Source organism: Mus caroli, unplaced genomic scaffold (assembly GCF_978045245.1).
Source record: "Mus caroli unplaced genomic scaffold, Mus_caroli_1 scaffold_4, whole genome shotgun sequence".
Taxonomy (NCBI): domain Eukaryota; kingdom Metazoa; phylum Chordata; class Mammalia; order Rodentia; family Muridae; genus Mus; species Mus caroli.
Window position 1 is genome coordinate 38,360,515 of NW_028227259.1, and position 17,415 is coordinate 38,377,929.

Here is a 17,415-nt window from a genome sequence, read left to right on the forward strand (position 1 = left end):
GCCAAGGGCATCAAAGGGCAGTGCTTGGCTTGGTTTCTCCTTTTTATACAACTTGGGGATGGGTCACCCACTTTTGCTGTGGGTCTTCCTACTTCAGCTAAACTAATTAACCCTTTCCTCATGGGCATGCCCAGAAACTAATGTTCCCCAAAGGCCTGGCTGGAGGTTCACTTCCTAGATGAATCCAGGTTACAATGGCCATTACAACTGTCTAAGGCAAATGGTGCTTCCTCAAAGACTTCCCAGGAAGCTTGACTGTCCAGGTGCAGAATGGAGTCACAAATTCTCTGTTTGATTTCTAAGCAAGTGTGAGCCTGAGACAGAGTGAGCGAGTAGGGGCCTGGCAGGCAGAAGATGCTCATCTGGCCACCTGTGTTCTCAGGACCACTATCGGAGGGAGGGCCACCATCCGAGTAAGACATATGTATTCCCAGTTCTTTGGTCCATAGTTGAGATATGGATAACAGCTTGTTGCGCCTCTTAGGGGTTTCTTTCCTAAAAGATTGAGTCTCACTTTGGTTTGGAGTCTTCTTCTAGGATGTGATGAGAGGCAAGGTGTCAGGTAGACTCTGCGTGCACAAAGAACATTAGAAACTTGGTACTCCCATGGGTCAAGTCTAGTAGAATTCCTTAAGGGACATGGGACATGTGTGGTAGGAAGTGAGTCTTTCCAGAGAGGGCTTTAGGCACAGGCCTGTGGGGCTAAGAGGAGTTTCTCTGTCTTCTGAAGGCACGATAAGCCCCTTTCTCTGGAAGAGCGACAGTGGGTGGGAGAGAAGCCAGTGGGCATAGGTGCTGGCTCCACATCCTCTCCTCTGACATCACTGTCAGTCCTGGCAACAGTCGGCAAACAGATGCCATTCAGTCAACTTCACAGAAGGAAGCCAAGTGCCAAGAGATGCCAGGGGCTTTCACTAATTTATCTGAAGTATAGTCTTTGAGCATCCACCATGTGTTTGGCTCTACTTCAGGGCTGGAAATATAATGATGGTCAAGCCCAGCCTACCCTGTGAAGCACAGAATTGCCCCCAGCACATATGACCAAGTACATCCCTGCCTTGTGAAGCAGAGAATCCATAGAATTGCTCCCATTATGTACACACACACACACACACACACACACACACACACATACACACACACACTTCCATTCTCAGTGTAATTCCAAAACAATTTAAACTGTATAACTGTATAGGTTGGATTCGTGCTGGGCAAGAGAAGTCCTGTCTGTGGGTCTAGTTCTCAGAGACCCATCTGGACCTGAATAGAGAACCAAGACCCCCACTGTTCTGGAACCCTAAGGCCTGAGAACCCTAAGGTCAAGCCCCTGATTACTTCCCTGTGTGTTCAGAAACTCCTTCCCTTAAGAGGGATAGCATCAACCAGGTGTGCCTAGGGCCTAGCTGTCAAAGCCTGTGCTTGGGGACTCATAACACTAGACACTGGCAGGGTGGCTCTACACCGAAGGCAGGCAGAGCTCCCATAGAGACCAGAGCTGAGAATACCTGGTGGCCACAGACTGCCCTGATCACCCTGTAACAGTCTCGGTGACTACCTGGAAGCCAGAGCTATGGAAGGGTAGGTACTAGCAGAAGCATGGTGCTTGGCTTCTGTGGAGGCTCTGGGGCCACTGTGCTGTGGCCATCTACTCTCTGTGTCCACTTATCTGTTGGAGGTCAATATGCAAGTCACTGGAGCAAGCACCAGGCACATCAGATGCTACTGTGACCTTGAGCATCTCCTATCAGTTGCTCAGTGTAGAGGCAGATCTGTGCCCAGTTCTCTGTGAGCAAAGGTTAGGCCTTGTAATTTATACTCCTTGCAGGGAGAACAAAGTCTATCAACGGAGGCAGAAAGGGATCATGTCTGTTTCTCGTGTTCCTGTGCTCAGGACAGGGCAGGTGCACACTGTGAGAAGGAAGAAGAGGACGAATACTGAAGGGCTAGGTAGCAGGCACCCAACATGATGAGGGACAGGTAGATAAAGGGCAGCATGGATGAATGGATGCATCCATGGACAAAGGAATAGACTGAAGCGAACAAAGAGAGCATAGGTGGGTGGTTGGGTGAATAACTGGAGAACGGTGGATACAGGAGTGGGTGAGTCAGTTAGTGGGTACACATATCCAAAGTGGAAGATAGGTAGGTAGGTAGGTAGGTAGACAGATAGACAGACAGACAGATGATAGATGGCTTAGTGAGTGGGTGGTGAATAATGCGTGGATGGATGAATGGAGCAATTGATTGGTGGATACATGAATAGATAAAAGATAGATAGATAGATAGATAGATAGATAGATAGATAGATAGACAGCTTAGTGGGTGAGTGGGTGGATGGATGGACAGATTGATGGTTGATGGGCAGGTTAGTGGATAGATACATGAGGAGATGAGTGGGTTAGTGTCTGGGTAGAGAGGTGGATGAACATGCAGATGGGTCGGTGGGTGAGTGGAGTGTTAAGAGAGTAAGTAGATAGAAATGAAGCGATGAGCAGCAGGGGTACACATATGTGACACATCAAGGAAGGAGGGAAGAGATGCCGGCAAATTACCTTCAGGGTTGACCTCTTGCCTTTTCCTGGCATTGCAGACCTGTGAGCTGCCCTTCATTCATTTCCTCAGACATTATCCACATGAGTTAGAGGGGTATGATGGTATTTTCCCATTTTACAGATCAGGAAACTGAGGCTCAGAGTTGTTACGGAAGCAATCTACCAACAATGCAAAATGCCTGGTGAATTTGGCTCTGGTCTGGCAAACTGCACACCTGCCACAGTTTGTAGTGTTTGCAGAGGATCTCGTTATGTCTCCACAGAACATCCCCCTCAGCAAGTGGAGGATTATTCTGGAGCCCAAGGTGGCACTATGTTGGAGCATGTCTGGCTAGTGGGTTATCCGTAGTTATATGAAATCTTGAAAACCCAGGCTACCAGGGTGGGATTTCACATCCCGAAGAGCTCCTGAGCTGGAGCCTTTGGCTGACATGGTGGAGCAGAACTGTCAGAGCTCAGAGCTTGTCACTGCACCCTCAGTCAGAGCTGGTTGCATTAGCCACATTCTGTGCTGCTGCCCAGTGACAGCCATTGCCTGAGCAGCAGGAGTCACACTGCCCCCTCTCTGAGTGCCTCCACTGAACCGCCCCAACAGGGCTGGCCTTCACTGGCCTCTGGATATGGAGAGAGCAGAGGGTTTATTTTCAACTGAAAAAGAATCAGTCTCTCATACCGGGAGATATAGAAGCCACAGGGGGAGACATAGAGTCAGCATGTCTAGAATGGAAGTACTCAGTCTTCGATTTTGGCCCTATCTTGTCAAGGTCCTGTAGCCCAGTCCCCAATGTCCAAGCTCTCTGGCCTGGTGTCAGTTTTGTCCTTGGTGGTGCAGGAGGCAGGGCGCTCCAAGAGATGGGCAGGGCTGAGCCCACCGCAGGCTGCAGGTAAGAAGCTCGTCTGCTCTCCTTCCTGAGCTCAGCCCTAGCTGGTGAGGATCCCAGGGCTTCTAGAAATTGCTGTGTGCATGGGTTTGGGGTAGATCTTGGTAGGTCTCCCTGCACTGTCTGAGTCCTGAAATAAATAGACCAGCATGCCTTGCATGGTTTCTTTGTTTACTCCTGGGAACAGGGTCAGCCCAGTGGGACGATAAAAATGCTGCCAAGAGTCTTCTTGGTAAACACGCTGCTGTGGGGTGAGCCCTGGCTCCGAGTGAGCTCATCTCTGGGCACACTGTCACTCTGGGCACACTGTCACTCTGCTGATTCTCGAGGACTCCTCCAGTGGCATAGCTCAGGGCTGGTCAGGCAGCTCAATGGGGCAGGCAGGGGAGAGAACTTGAGTTCATGTCACTCTCAGCCCTCTCACCTCACTTCATGCTGGTCTCAAAAGTGAGACCCCTCCCTGAGCCTCAGTCTCTCCATCTGTGAAATGAAGCAGATCCCAGTCTTGCAGAGTTCTTGATGGGAAAGAAGCAGTGATGCCCAAAAGCATGTGTCTGTGTCTGACACCAAGGCCATCGAGGCCGAGACCTTCTGTCCTTTCAGGGTCTCCCTTTAAAGGTCAACAGTATGTCCATCAAATGCCAAGTGGCTCCACCTGAGGATGTGGCTGCATTTCTTCCGGTTGGAGGTGTGGCTAGAACTAGAGTAAGGCTGTATGTGGCTCAGGACACGCCCACCTCCTGGGCTACAAGCCCCCAAGGAGGCTGCTCCAGTGTGTCATTCCTTCAGCCTGTGAAAGGCATTCATTGCGTTGTCCTTTTGGTTGCTTTTTCTCCCCCTTTTGAGCATTATGTAAAGTAGGGCCCAGGACAGACACAGGGTGAGCTGCCTTTACAGACCGACTTTCCCTTCCAGCCGCCAGGCGATTGGACGTGGAGGACAGCAGCTTCGACCAGGACAGCAGGAAGGTAAGGAGGGGGACCACAGCCCTGCGGGGTGGTATGGCCACTCCAGTGGAACTCCAGTTCTTTTATCACTCTGCCCCTGGAGTCCCAGGAGGACCAAGGTGGGAGCCATACCCCTCTGCCTCCCTTTATACTCTGTATGGGCACATGCTCTGCCAGGGTTCTGCCTCGGCCGAGTAGCCAGGTGTGGTTCTGGGACTGAGGAGATATGAGGATTGACAAAGAAATAACCCCAGTGCATTCTGGGGTATTTGACATGAAGGTTCTAGAACAGCTTGGCACGTGGTTTTGTGTTTGTTTGTTTGTTTCTGTTTTTTTTTTTTTTTTTTTTTAATGAATGGTGGAAGAGTCAAATGTAATAGACATTACCGGCATACCTCTTTGATGTGGCCAGTTGTAAAAGTGCCCCGAGAGGATGTGGGGGCCAGACATCACAACAGCAGGCTGCAGGCAGCATTTGCCGTCTCTCCAGCTGCATCATGAACTTTCAGAGTGAGACGCCTTTAATGGTGAGGCTGGTACTAGACGTTTGGCTTCTCGCAGTGGAGTTGGCTTGTGGGTTAGGCGTACGGAGCTCCTTGAAGGTTCTGGTGAAAGGTTTCACCATCGCAGATGACCTCAGTGTTCCTGGGACCTTTTTTTTTTCCTCTGCAGAAGACAACCTGGCTGCTTCTCAAGGGGGATGCAGACACCAGAACTAACTCTCCAGACCTGGACAGTCAGTCGCTGTCCCTCAGCAGCGGGACTGACCAGGAACCTCTCCAAAGGATGGCAGGGGACAGCCTCTACTCACGTGAGTGGCTCTTCTGAAGCCCACAGGAGACTGCCAGCGAAGGGCCCCTACTGAGCGGGGCCCCCAGATCTCAGCTTTATTGCCCCCCCCCCAAATAAACCTAAAAGCCAGCAACAGCATGTGGCCCTAACATTTGGATGGCAGAAAGATTGCTGTGAGTTTGAGGCCAGCCTGAGCTACATAGTGAGACTCTGTCTTAAAAATAAAAGTAAAACAAAACCAAGACCTCCCAAACAGCCTAAGAATGTGAATCGAGCCAGGTAAAGCAGTGCTGAGCTCTGGTCTCTCAGCAGTGACATAGCTAGCTAGTGTGTGCACAGCGCCCCCTCGTGGCTCTCTCTGAGCAGGCAAGAAAGCAAAGAGAACAGCTCCCAGGGCCTCTTTTCTCTGGGGGCAGATGTGGTCATGGTCAGGAGGCGAGCACAGACCTGGAAACTGGTACAAGGCACTGTCCTGGTCCCTGGAACACACTGAGAAGGCACTTGGAGTTTCCTAGGTAATACGGCCCGATGTCACGGGTAGCAAGGCTGGCGTATGCTTAGCCTTGCGGGTGTTGTAAAGCCTGGCTTAGGGATGATTCTCAAGGATAGAGTACATTCCCATCCTGTTGTTCACTAAAGGTGCTATAGGTCCCAGGCAGAGCCAGCACAGGCTGCAGGCAGGCTCAGTCTCACACAGAAGCAGCCTCTGGTCTAAGCTGGGCCTAGCAGTTGTTGTCCATAGCTGTGGCTGAGGTTGGACGTAGAGGTGACGAGAATCTGTGGTGTGAGAAAGCAGAGGGAACCCCACCGGCATCACGGTGGTACCGACTCTGCGTGAAATCTGCCTGCCCTGCTAACTGGCTTATGATAGAAGCCAGAGCAGCAATGCTGACTCTCGGGTCACTAGGCACCGGGCATACAGGAGTGCTTTGCCTGGCCAACAGCATGACTGTTCTTAAGACCCTCACTTCCTAGGCACTATTTAACCACTACGCAGGGGAGGGACGAGTGGAGGTACAGACAGCTGGACATTGTGACCAACTAGAAACTGGAATGCTGTTCTGTGGGGAATCTTTGTAAGCAGATGATGTCCCTTGGGATCTCAGAGCATGCACACAAGGCTGATGTCAATGTGAGAAGGCACATCAAGAGGTCCCACAGGTCTGGGTCTCCCCAAGGTTCTTTTGGGGGAAGAGCTAGCAGAAGCCATGGTGAGAGGAAGTGGAGAGTCCCCTGTGCATGCCTACATCTGCTGGGGTGGCTACGATATCATCCCTCGGGACTCCATCCCAAGGATCCTTAGGTGGTTGTCTCATGCCAAGGGTGCACATGTGCTTTGTGGGACTCAGGTTTGGGCAATGGAGGCTCCTCCACAGAGCAGAACATAGGAGTTGCCTATTACCCTCACTGCCCTGTGTAGTGTTCTGGCCTCCAGACATTAGCTGGGAGCTGGAATATAATGCTGATTTTTTTTCAGGATGGCATTTTTCAGTGTTTAGCCCTTGCTCTGTTAGGGGGGTGTCTGATGCTATTCCCATGACCTCAACCCAGACTCTCTCCATGTCACTCAGCCCGTGCCACCAGCAGTCACCACTGGGACTTATGGACTGCCTGAGACTCAGGACTGAGGGAAGCAGAATATAGTGTGGAAAGAAGCAGAGCTATAGATGTCAGTGGACATGCTGGGTGGCCTGTGTGTGTACCTATACCACCCTGTGGCACTTTCTCATCTACAGGTGCCAGTACAGGGGTGTTCATCCCAGGACCTTTTGAGTGTGCTGGTCTCTGTGAGGCAGGCTGTTATCAGGTGTCTTCACTGGTCATCCCCACAGTGACAAGGTCTTGTCTGTCATCACTTTCCTCTGTTGCATCCCCACAGCAAGTCAATGTAAGTGATGCAGCAGCTGTTATGTGAGTGCACCTGGCCCTTAGGAACTCAGGCACCTGTGCTGAGGAAGGGGGGGTGTCTGCACAGCAGAACCTCTAGTGAGGGTTTGAACCTAGTCACCTGTGCTGGCATCTGTACCACAGCTGAGGAGGTGGGGTCTGCACAGTAGAACTTTTAGTGAGGGTTTGAACCCAGGCACCTGTGCTGCTGGCACCTGTGCCACAGCTGAGGAGGGTTCTGCACAGCAGAACCTTTAGTGAGGGTTTGGACCACTCCACCTGACATGTGCCAGCAGTCATGACTACATCCCCCTGCCTCAGCTTTTCTCCTGGTGTTCAGACTTCATGTCACCGGAGTAGGAAACCCACAGTGTCTAGCACTACACCTGTGCCCTTACCTTCATCCCATTGTGCTGCCCAGTCCCATGGGACAGTTGTTCTCTGCCAGGCACTGCTATCCTGCCAATGGGTATACATTTTATTATAGACATGTTTCTTGGCTCTGTGGGAATGGTCATTGATAACTGCCCGAGTCTGCATGAAAAGGGACAGAGTTGGCTTTTGTTGTAAGAGGAGAACCTTGAAAGCCTTCGAGTGAGACTTGATTCCCAGAGTCCCCTCCCTTAACTTGCACCGTGTAGATACATGTCCTCTGGACCCTACATCCTGATCTTTCTTGTCCTATCCTCTCTCTTGGGCTCCCTTACTTACATATGTGAGTACAGATGTGCACACACAGACATGGGCATGGTAGTCAGAGAGCTGGTGGTATAATTCAAGCATTTGGGTCACAAAAGACACTACCCAGGGGTCTCAGTGGTTCCTAGCAAGGCCCCAAAGTTTTCAGAGGAGTAACCCCTGGCCTTACTTCACCAGGCTGAGAGGAAGGTGGGAGGAGTGGGCTCAGGGCAGCTTGGGGATTGGAGACAAACGAGACTCTGATTTAGTGATTCAGGAAGTACAAGGGAAACCTCTCAGGGGCCACTTCACTCCAGACTGCCCTGTGCCATTGGCATTGGTGTCACCTCCGTGTCCTCCACTATGAGACCCTTGTGGAATATGGAATGGTGGATGTGCCAGTGTCTGCTGATGAGCACATTGCGCCCCCCACTCCCATCCCCCGAGCCACTCAGTAGCAGCCAGCGGCAGGACTGGATTCTGTGGCTCTGTTCTTCTCCAATGGAAGGGAGGGAGGAAGGGAGGAAAGAAGGAAGGGAGGGAGGGAGGGAGGGAGGGAGAAAGGAAGGAAGGGAGGAAGGAAGGAAGGAAGGAAGGAAGGAAGGAAGGAAGGAAGGAAGGAAGGGGAAAGGAGGGAGGAAGGAAGGGAGGGAGGAAGGAAAGAAGGAAGGAAGGAAGGGAGGGAGGGAGGGAGGGAGGAAGGGAGGGAGAGAGGAAGGAAGGAAGGGAGGAAGGAAAGAAGGAAGGAAGGAAACAAGGAAGGAAGGAAAGAAGGGAGGGAGGGAGGGAGGAAGAAAGGAAGGGAGGGAGGAAGGAAGGAAGGAAGGAAGGAAGGAAGGAAGGAAGGAAGGAAGGAAGAAAAGGAGGGAGGGCCACATTCTTTGCCCTTCATTCTTTGACCCCTGGATAGTTCATGTTGAGAAAGAGTTGTCCCTTGTTGCCATGTCTATGGTTATAAAGAGCTCCTCCTGGCCTGTCAGTTGCACCTGGGAGTACTAAGGGTGGCAGCCAATCAAGCACCTGGTGGTAGAGCTGTGACCAAGAGCCCTATGTGACAGAATCCGCAGGTATCACAAGTGGAAGATCTTTGGCATTTCCAGTACCGAATCGGGGTCCAGACAAGCAGGAGCAGTCCAGTCACCTAGTCCACTGGCCTTGTCCCAGCCCTGTTCTAGGCATGGGACCAGAGCTGGGCCTGACCTGTGGAGCTGCAGTGAGATGAGGCCAGTCAGGTGGTATGTGAAGATTGGCAGCTGGAGCATTCTGGGAAGGGTGCCATGGAGATATAAGAAGTCCCCATGGAGGCCAGTGCCTAGCAGGCCTCAAGATGTGGTCCTGGAAGGAGGCGGTTCTTGGAAAGGACTGAACCAGCCGAAGGCAGATAGATGCAGGGCTAGCAAACTGTGTGGCCAAGTTACTGTTACCAGCCCCCCCCCACCCTGTGCAATGACAGCCCCAGAGGACTTAAGGTGTCTCCCATGGGACCAAGTGAGCTGGAAGGTGACAGGATGTGGTGCCAGCGTCTGTGTTAGAGAGGCACTCTGGCCAATGCACAGTACACATGAACATTTGTAGACTGGCCTCTGCAGAGCCTGAGGGAGGGAGACATGGTGGTATAGCAGGGAGAGGGACTAGCCAGCCACAAGATGGGAGCAGGCATGGCTTCCAGGAAAGATCTGAAGACGACAAATGTGTCCAGGAAACCATGAGAGGGATCGACACAGAGCACCGTATTGGTGTCTGTCCGGCTGGTAGAGCCCCACCTAGTCACTGCTATGTGACCTCGGGTCCCCTAACAAGCTGCAATGGTATGAAATTCCCTCATCTACAACAAGAAGAATGATCCAGGATCACTCCCTGTAGCATGAGGTTCCTCGGCACTCATGCAGGATGCCTGGGCATGCAGTCTCGTGAGGATATCTTGGTGGAACATCCAGACACTCAAGTCAGAATGCAGTGAACCTACAGCCACCTGCCGGCTCAAGCCTGTCCCAGTGGCTTCCCCAGCCTGAAACTCATGCCTGCTCAGGGACATTGAGTTCTGCTGTTCAGAGCTGAGAGGAAATATCCTGGACAGAGCAGGCACTGGGAGTCACATACTGGACCCAGTGAAGGAATGGTGACCTGCCAGTCAGTTGTCAGAACAGCCTGGGATACTGTGACAAGCTTGCACCTCCCACTGCATCAGGAACTCTTTTCTCCCAGTCATCAGCATCCCGAGTGTCCAGTCGCCACCCTGACCTCTTATGAGCCATCCTGAATAGAACAGAGCCAAGGACCATGTGCTGAGTACTCCAAGGGAGATCAGCAGTGTGCTTCATAGTGGCTATGGATGGGCCCCTGAGAGCCAGCACAGGGCTGTGTAGTTAGGCAAAGCCTAGGTCTAGCCCAGGAGTTGGGGGGTGGATAGTGCCTGAAGAGCCTTCTATAACCCAGGGTCAGGAGCACACAGCTGTGAACTTGCTCAGGGTCTTCTGTCTTTTATACCTTCCTCTTCCTGTGCATGCCCACCCCTCTCTCATGGCCCCACACTCTTGAAGGTCATATGATCTTATCAGACATACAGGTCCCTAGAAGACCTGCTTGGGCCATTTGATCTCATCCAGGTCACATAATCTCCCTAGGCCCCAGCTCCCTTGTGTTCAAGGCACAGAGGTCCCTGGGCATGGGATTGAACCTTTGGATTGTGAGGGGGCTTTAAATACAAAAGTTATCTGCTCTGCTGCACACAGGACTCTAGACCCTTTAAAATCACAGGATGGCAGGTCCCTCCCTAAGACAGATTAGCAACTCCAAGGACAAGACCTTCACAGATACACCTGTCTGGCTCTCCTTGCTAAGCACAGCTAAAAGGAGGAGGCTATAGTGGAGCAAACAGCCACAGGAGGGAAGGGGGAAAAGGCTGACCACTCCAGTGGGGACAGAGTATGGAGATGGAGCAGGAGGCCAGCACAGAGGAGGCCTAGGAAAGTGGTCTTTATGTATCGCTAGGCTTTTCTGCCTCCTACTGGTGGGATGTACACACAGCAGCTACAGCAGAGATTGGGGGGCAGGGGTGTGGACACCAGCGACTCTAAGCAAGTCAAGAAGAATGGAGTAGCTTTTTAATCAGCATTCCAAAAGTCAGTGATCAGTCTGCTGTGAACACTGGGCCCAACAGCACTGTGACTTGCTAAAATGGAAGACTACGTAAGACCCCATTTTTTATTACAACATTTGGATATGAGGAGGCAATCAAAAATGACTTGCAGCACCGGGAACTGTGATGGTAGCATCCCAATGAGGATGAGAGTCAGCAGACTCAAAGGAACACTGGGTAGAACCGGGGTTGATGCCATCCAAGGAGTCTAAGGCACTCGAAAGCAAGATGCTCCAGTGAGCAGTTGCGTCAAGACCAGAATAGAGAAAAAGTCTCGCCAAAGAAACAGATTATTTTGCAAAAGGGATCAGCTGAAAACTGACATTGAACTGAAAGGTAGAAAACGATGTAAAACCCTGTTGGGAGGGCTCAGCGACAGGACGGCCGACCCCAACAGAGCATGTCGGAATCTTCGTTCCAGTCTGGACCAAGAAGAGAAGGAAAACAAGCACCTGGGACCTGGAAAACGAGCTTTGTATCTTTGAATTCCTAGAAGGGGAGAAAGAATGGGTCAGAACCCCTCAAAGGAACAATGGCTGAAACTCTCCCGGACTCAGCTGAAGACATAAGCCTGCAAGATCAAGAAGCTGAGGGGACCCCAGTCAACCAAAAAAGTCCACATCAAGACATGCCGCTAAACTTCTGATCGCTAAGGTTTAAAACGCAAAACAAACAAGCAACAAAACCAAACCAAACCCGACTCCCAGCTTGTTGGAAGTATGCAGTGAGAAGAGCAAGGTCGTCTGCAGGAAGCGCTAGCTGATGACATCCACCTCCTTATGGAAACTGCAGGCACAGGAAGCAAGTGGTTTGTCTTTGCGTGCTGAAAGGAAGGCCCGGCTGTGAGTTCTACATCCAGTGGGAATATGCTTCTGGGAGGGAGGGACAAGGGACCTTCTCAAAGGGGACAGGGGGACTGAGAGAAGTTGTCACCTTAAAGAGTGGTTATGGGACCGTTTCCAGAGAGAACGTGATAATTTCAAGCATTTAAAAATCTCAAAAAGGGAAGACCCCAGGGATGGGAGATGGGTGGAGTACCACGGCCACCCATCCTTCTCTTCTCAAGATGCTGCTTTCTCTTTAAAAAGTTATTGTATGTGTTTGGATGTTTTGCCTGCATGTGTGTCCATAAACCATGTGCATGCTTAGCAGCTGGGCCAAACAGGGTGGGCAGGCCACTCTGACTTGCCCCATGTCAGTCCTTGGTGTGAATGGTGAGTGATGTGGCCCATGGCCCCTCTGAGCCTTTTCCCTGCTGCCCAGTAGCTCCCCTGGCCTTTGGCCTCATGCTAGAGCAGCAAGGATCCCTGGGTCTCTGCCCCACCCATTCCATTTCAAGAGGCACTAATAATTAATCCCTATTTGAATTTGAGATTCCCCCCCAGCCTCAAAGATCCCCAATCCTATGTGGCTGGTGGTGGCCTGTGGTGGCCTGTATCACAGGATGGCACAGTCCTACCTAGCCTAGGAGGTCACATGTCTAGGAGAGGAGCTAGTGTAGGTGATGAGATACTGAGGCTTATCCTAAACCTGGGTATCAGTGGCATTGGGCCCCCAAATAGGAATGATGTGGATAACTGGCTCAGATGTCACTCTGGGTCCTGGGGATAAAAGGTCACAAGCAAGGCAGGCAGATTATCTTTAGGGACCTCTGCTTGTTGTCACCTGCCTAGTCCTGTCCCTCTGCTGGAAGTGTCATGGACCCCGCCTTCCCCTGGTCAGGCTGAGTGCGTGACGAGGCTGTGCTGTATCTGTTACAGGCTTTCCTTATTCCAAACCTGACCCTCTTCCAGGACCCAGGAAGGATGGCCTGGACCTCCGGGTAGGTACTTGGACCCTCCCTACCTGTGGGGCACTAACCATCACTTGCTGCCTACCTGCACTCATCCCCATAGCTTTGTGACCTCATCGCATCGGAGAGGCAGGGATCCTGCTTGCCTGCTTGCCTCTGCCTGATGTTCTGCTAAAGACGCTGCCACTGTAGCTTTTTCCATGTCAAAAGTTACCAGGCCGCAACCAGCTATACTCTGACTCTTTTCTGCTGTGCCCCAGAAGCCAAAGAGTCCCCAGTGTGTAAGACAGGGGAGCTGTAGGTCACCCAGAATGACTAGGGCTGCTTTGAGATGCTCTTCAGCCCCATACCCTTCCCCATGGCTGATGTGTTCCTGTGTCTATGGAGCCGTGCTCATCCCATGTACTAGCATGTGGTCTGTGGTCACTGGCTCTTATCCTCTTCCCAATCTCAAAATACACGAAGGCAAGTGCAGGTGGTCTCTAGCCTGACACCCCAAAGAGAGCCAGGCATGTGCCCTGGTCCAGTGCCCTTTATGAGGAGCCTATAGCCACGTTGGCTCTCACTAGGCTGAGGTGTCCTAATGATCCAGAGCCTACCAAGCTTCATGTAGCACAGAACCCCAGGAGAATCTCCATCACCGAGGAAAACTTTCCTAGTGTCAGGAAGTTGTATATAAATCAAGACAATCCACTTCTCAAGAGAATGGAATGAGTGAGTGAGTGTGTGTGTGTGTGTGTGTGTGTGTGTGTGTGTGTGTGTTGCTGGAGTGGTCTTTTCCAATGTGAACTCAGAGCCAACTGTCTGGATTATCCTTTTCTCTATGGGACACTCTGATGACCAGGGAGGTATCTCCAGGGGCCACAGGCATCCTTTGGGGACTAGCCATTGTTTTCTCTACCCTCTCAGGTTTTGATTTCCTGTGCTTCTGTTCAGGACCTAGACTCAGGGTGTTCCCCGTGCAGGCACCTCTAGAGGTTCATGGTCCTTCCCATCCATTGACCTTCCTTCCTGCTCTGAAATGGACCTTGCATGTTGCATGCTTCTAAGTTTCCAATGGAATCTGTCTTCCACAGGGAAAGCAAGGGGGGCTGGAAACAGGATTCCTCTAACATCAGATGTAAGACTCTCTACCTAGAGTCAGGGATATACGGATATGGGAACTCTGTCTGTCTCTCTAGAAGGTTCTCTTTTTTACCTGGAACGGTTGCTCTCTAAGCAAGGGGCCCAGAGGTGCCAGTGTTCCAGCTTGACCTAGCTAATATATGTCCCCATTCAAGCCAGGTCCTAGGTGTTTGCTTTGTGATTGAGAGGAAGGTAAGGACTCTGGGCTGTCTGCATGCCCAGCCTGTGTGCAGCCAGCACTCTAGGAGGACACACAGAAGGTGACCACCTGGGAGAATCTCAGCTCTCCTCTCACACTGGGGAGCTTCCATGTCTGCAAAGGTCATGGTCTCTACCAAGTTCTCTTGAGAATAGGTGCTGTGGACCCTAGTGGGTCCATCTTCCTCCTGGAGCTATTGTGAACATCATCTTAACTCTGCAGGACTGAGAGGCAGATCTTATGTGAATGTGGGAGGGGAGAATAAGCAGACCTAAGTGCCCTGGGCTTGAATTCCCCAAGGTGGAGTCCATCCTCAAAAGAGTTCTCACTTTCCACTTGGCTCTGGGATCCCTGGTTTTCTGTGCATGCTCTTTTCCATCCTCACTCCTCCAATACATCCATCCATGCATCCTCATCAGAAGGCTAGGTATTCAGTCACCCAGACAGTCTTTTACAGCCATGCCCAACAGTTCAAACCTGGCTCTTCTCTCTGGAGTTCCTGTAGTGCTTGCCCACAAACCTTTGCCAGTGACCTGCAGTGCCTCAGACTCAAATTCATTGAGCGCTTTGCTATCGGAAAGGATTTGGGGGTGAGGGATTAGTCTAAATCAAAGTACAGGCTCAGTGAGAGCAAGATCCAGAAGAGAGGGAGCCTCAGGAGTGTGTTCCGTCAAAAACAAACAAATTGCATTGCATGAGAAAAGCTACCAAAGCAGTAGTCAGCTTCCTGATAGTGAAGACTGGACAGTCATGATCACGACCCTTTTACCGTGTCCTGTGTCTGAAGGAACAGAAGTTCTCCCAAGTCCTTCTCCAAACCCAAGAGGGGTTTGTCACAAGACCTAGTGACCCCTAGTGTTGTACATGTCAAAGGGCATGAGAATGTCCTGATAACCCAAACCTGCCACAGGAGGAAGATGGTCATAATCCAGCAGACTAGCAGCCACCTGCTGCAGGTCTCCCTTTAAATAAGTCAGTAATGATTGACGTGTGCTGCCTGGTCCGCCCATCCATAAGAGAATAGTGACTGGCCACCTGAAGGTCCTTGTGGCTGCTCCTTGGAAGAAGTCCCACTTGGAGAAATGCTGATGTTACCTGTGAACAGACTAAATTCCAACATTAAAAAAAAACAAAACCAGGCTGTCAGGTTGGGCTAAAAAATAGCAAGATACACACTGAAAACATATTCTCAAACAAATAGGAATAATAAGAAAAAGATTTGGGAGACATGATGCTGTGACAGTGAAATTAAGTTTCAAATAGGTAATATATGAAGGGAGAGCAGGAATGGAGAGTGGCAGTGTCCTCATGAAACAGTGGCAGAAACGTAAAGACATCCAACAACCCAGCAGTCACAGAGAACTTATATAGGTGCCTTGCTCAGTCTTAAAATCACACATAGATCTAGTAAACAAGAGTCACCAAGACTACAGAGTAACTCACTCACAAGCTTGAACCAGTAGAGAAATGCAGAAACTCATACCTTTTGAATCCAGTTTCCATGCGTTCATAAACTCCAAAAGTGTTTATGTCAGCTGAGCATGGCGATGCACACCTTTAACCCTGGTACTTGGGAGGCAGGCAGATGCCAGTGGGTTCAAGACCAGCCTGGTCTGTATAGAAAATTCCAGGACAGCCTAGGCTACATGGTGAGACCCTGCCTCAAAAAAATGTAAATTTATATATATATTTTTTAAGTGTTTAAAGAGAAAAAGGGACCAGGAGTTTAAGGCCAGCATTAGCTACATAGTGAGTTCAAGGCTAACCTGGGCTCTATGAGACCTGTCTCTGAAAGAGGCACAGGATGGGGGTTTGGGGGGTGGGAGTGGTCTGTTGGTGACTATAGATCTTCAGCTGAGATTCTGGAGGGAGCATGTATTTGAATTAAAGAACCCTGAATTCCCAGCCATCTTGAAGCAAGCTATGTAAACTTTCATAGTCTTTATTTCCTAGAACTAACGAGGGTGGGAAGCCTGGTTCTTATATCTGAGTGATTATAAGAACACATTTGACTAGAAGATCTTTCCATGAGCTCTGAATGGATAATAGTTTCCAAATGAGTCATGACTTCAAAAGCAAGCCCCCCTCCCCCAGCCCCTCTTCCACACTAGCATCTGCTGAGTCAGGCCTCTCATTCCTATGTGGCTTTAGCAGGAAAATCACAGCAGCCAGGGTGGCTGGCCATGACCTCATTCCTACGAGCAACCATAGTATAATCTTGGGAAAGCAAAGGCCAGGGGTTCAAACTCCTCCAGTCCTGTGCGTTTTCTGTGTGAACTCAGCAAAGATGCTTGACCCCTCTGAGCCCGGACAGTAAAGCCTGTGGATGCGTCCAACCTTGTGGGGTACAGCGAGACAGCGAGATTAGAGAATGTGTCCGTAGAGCTCATATGTGCCCAGATGGGGAAGATATATAACATATCACCTTTGACAACCCTGGCACTCATTGAGAACTGCAGAGGAGTTAGACAGGGTGGGGTCAGTTAGACAGGGTCAGGCAGTACGTACAGCCTTGGACTGGTTCTTGTCCCTCAGCTCTGCTGCTGGGCCTCACAGATGGTTAGCCTAAGACTTGCTTGCATTGAGTGGTCTGCAGAGACACATGGGGCATAGATTCTACTCTTTCTGCTCTAGAAGTTCCTCCATTTGGAGGCTGGCCCAGTCCCCATCCTTCCTCCCTTTCCTCAGACCTAGATGGCTGGAGGAAGCGCCTTTGGTGATTGCAGGTGATTGGCTGCTTGCGACATGAGATTCCAAGCACTAGGTGGCAGCATTCCTCCTTTGCATAAATCTGTCCTAGCTGCAAAGGCTTGGCCAAGGCAGGCTGGCCTCAGTTTGCACCAGAGGCTCTCTCGTGGACCCGTGTGCCCAGGATACTGATCTTAGGCTGAGAAAATGTTCCCAAAGCTGTTTGTGAAAACTTCTAAGGGGAAAGGTGAAGGAGCGAGGTCACGGAGAGTTATGGCCTGATGATAAGACCCTTAGCTAAGGATGTAGGGCTTAGGGCCCAGTAGGGCAAACGAGGGTGGAACCCTTAGATTGAGTCATTGAAGTTGTGTTGGAAACCCAGGTCTTCTGGACTTGGTGGTGCATGCTTTTAATCCTGGCACTGGGGAGGCAAAGACAGGTAGATGCCTATGATTTTGAGGTCAGCCTGGTCTACATAGCAAGTTCTAGACCAGCCAAGACATCTCAAAAAAAAAAAAAAAAAAAAAAAAACCAAACAAATCAAGAAAGGAAAGAGGGAAGGAAGGAAGGAAGGAAGAAAAAAAGGAAGAAAGGAAGGAAAAGAAAGAAATGCACACTCATGCCCAAAAGTCCATGGTAAGCCAAATATCAGAAATGTTAAAGAAAGGCCCATTCCAACTCCTTGTGTGTACACTCACCCTCTCCACAGCCAGTCACAGCCTGCAGGATCCAGCT

General features: G+C 50.7%; 1 protein-coding gene across 6 annotated transcripts in view; it reads left to right on the forward strand.

Annotated features, from left to right (window-relative positions):
- Ablim2 (actin binding LIM protein family member 2) overlaps positions 1 to 17,415 on the forward strand; it is a 124,072-nt gene that overhangs the window by 93,438 nt on the left and 13,219 nt on the right. For 4 of the 6 annotated variants that reach the window (XM_085836637.1, XM_085836638.1, XM_085836639.1 and 1 more), the window contains 3 exons: positions 4,349 to 4,401; positions 5,053 to 5,191; positions 12,637 to 12,698. In XM_085836637.1, coding sequence (XP_085692763.1) covers positions 4,349 to 4,401; positions 5,053 to 5,191; positions 12,637 to 12,698 — 254 coding nt within the window. Of the gene's footprint in view, positions 1 to 3,316; positions 3,437 to 4,348; positions 4,402 to 5,052; positions 5,192 to 6,908; positions 7,061 to 12,636; positions 12,699 to 17,415 lie in introns of all 6 variants that reach the window. The other 2 variants (XR_015046919.1, XM_085836636.1) reach the window with 2 other exon arrangements.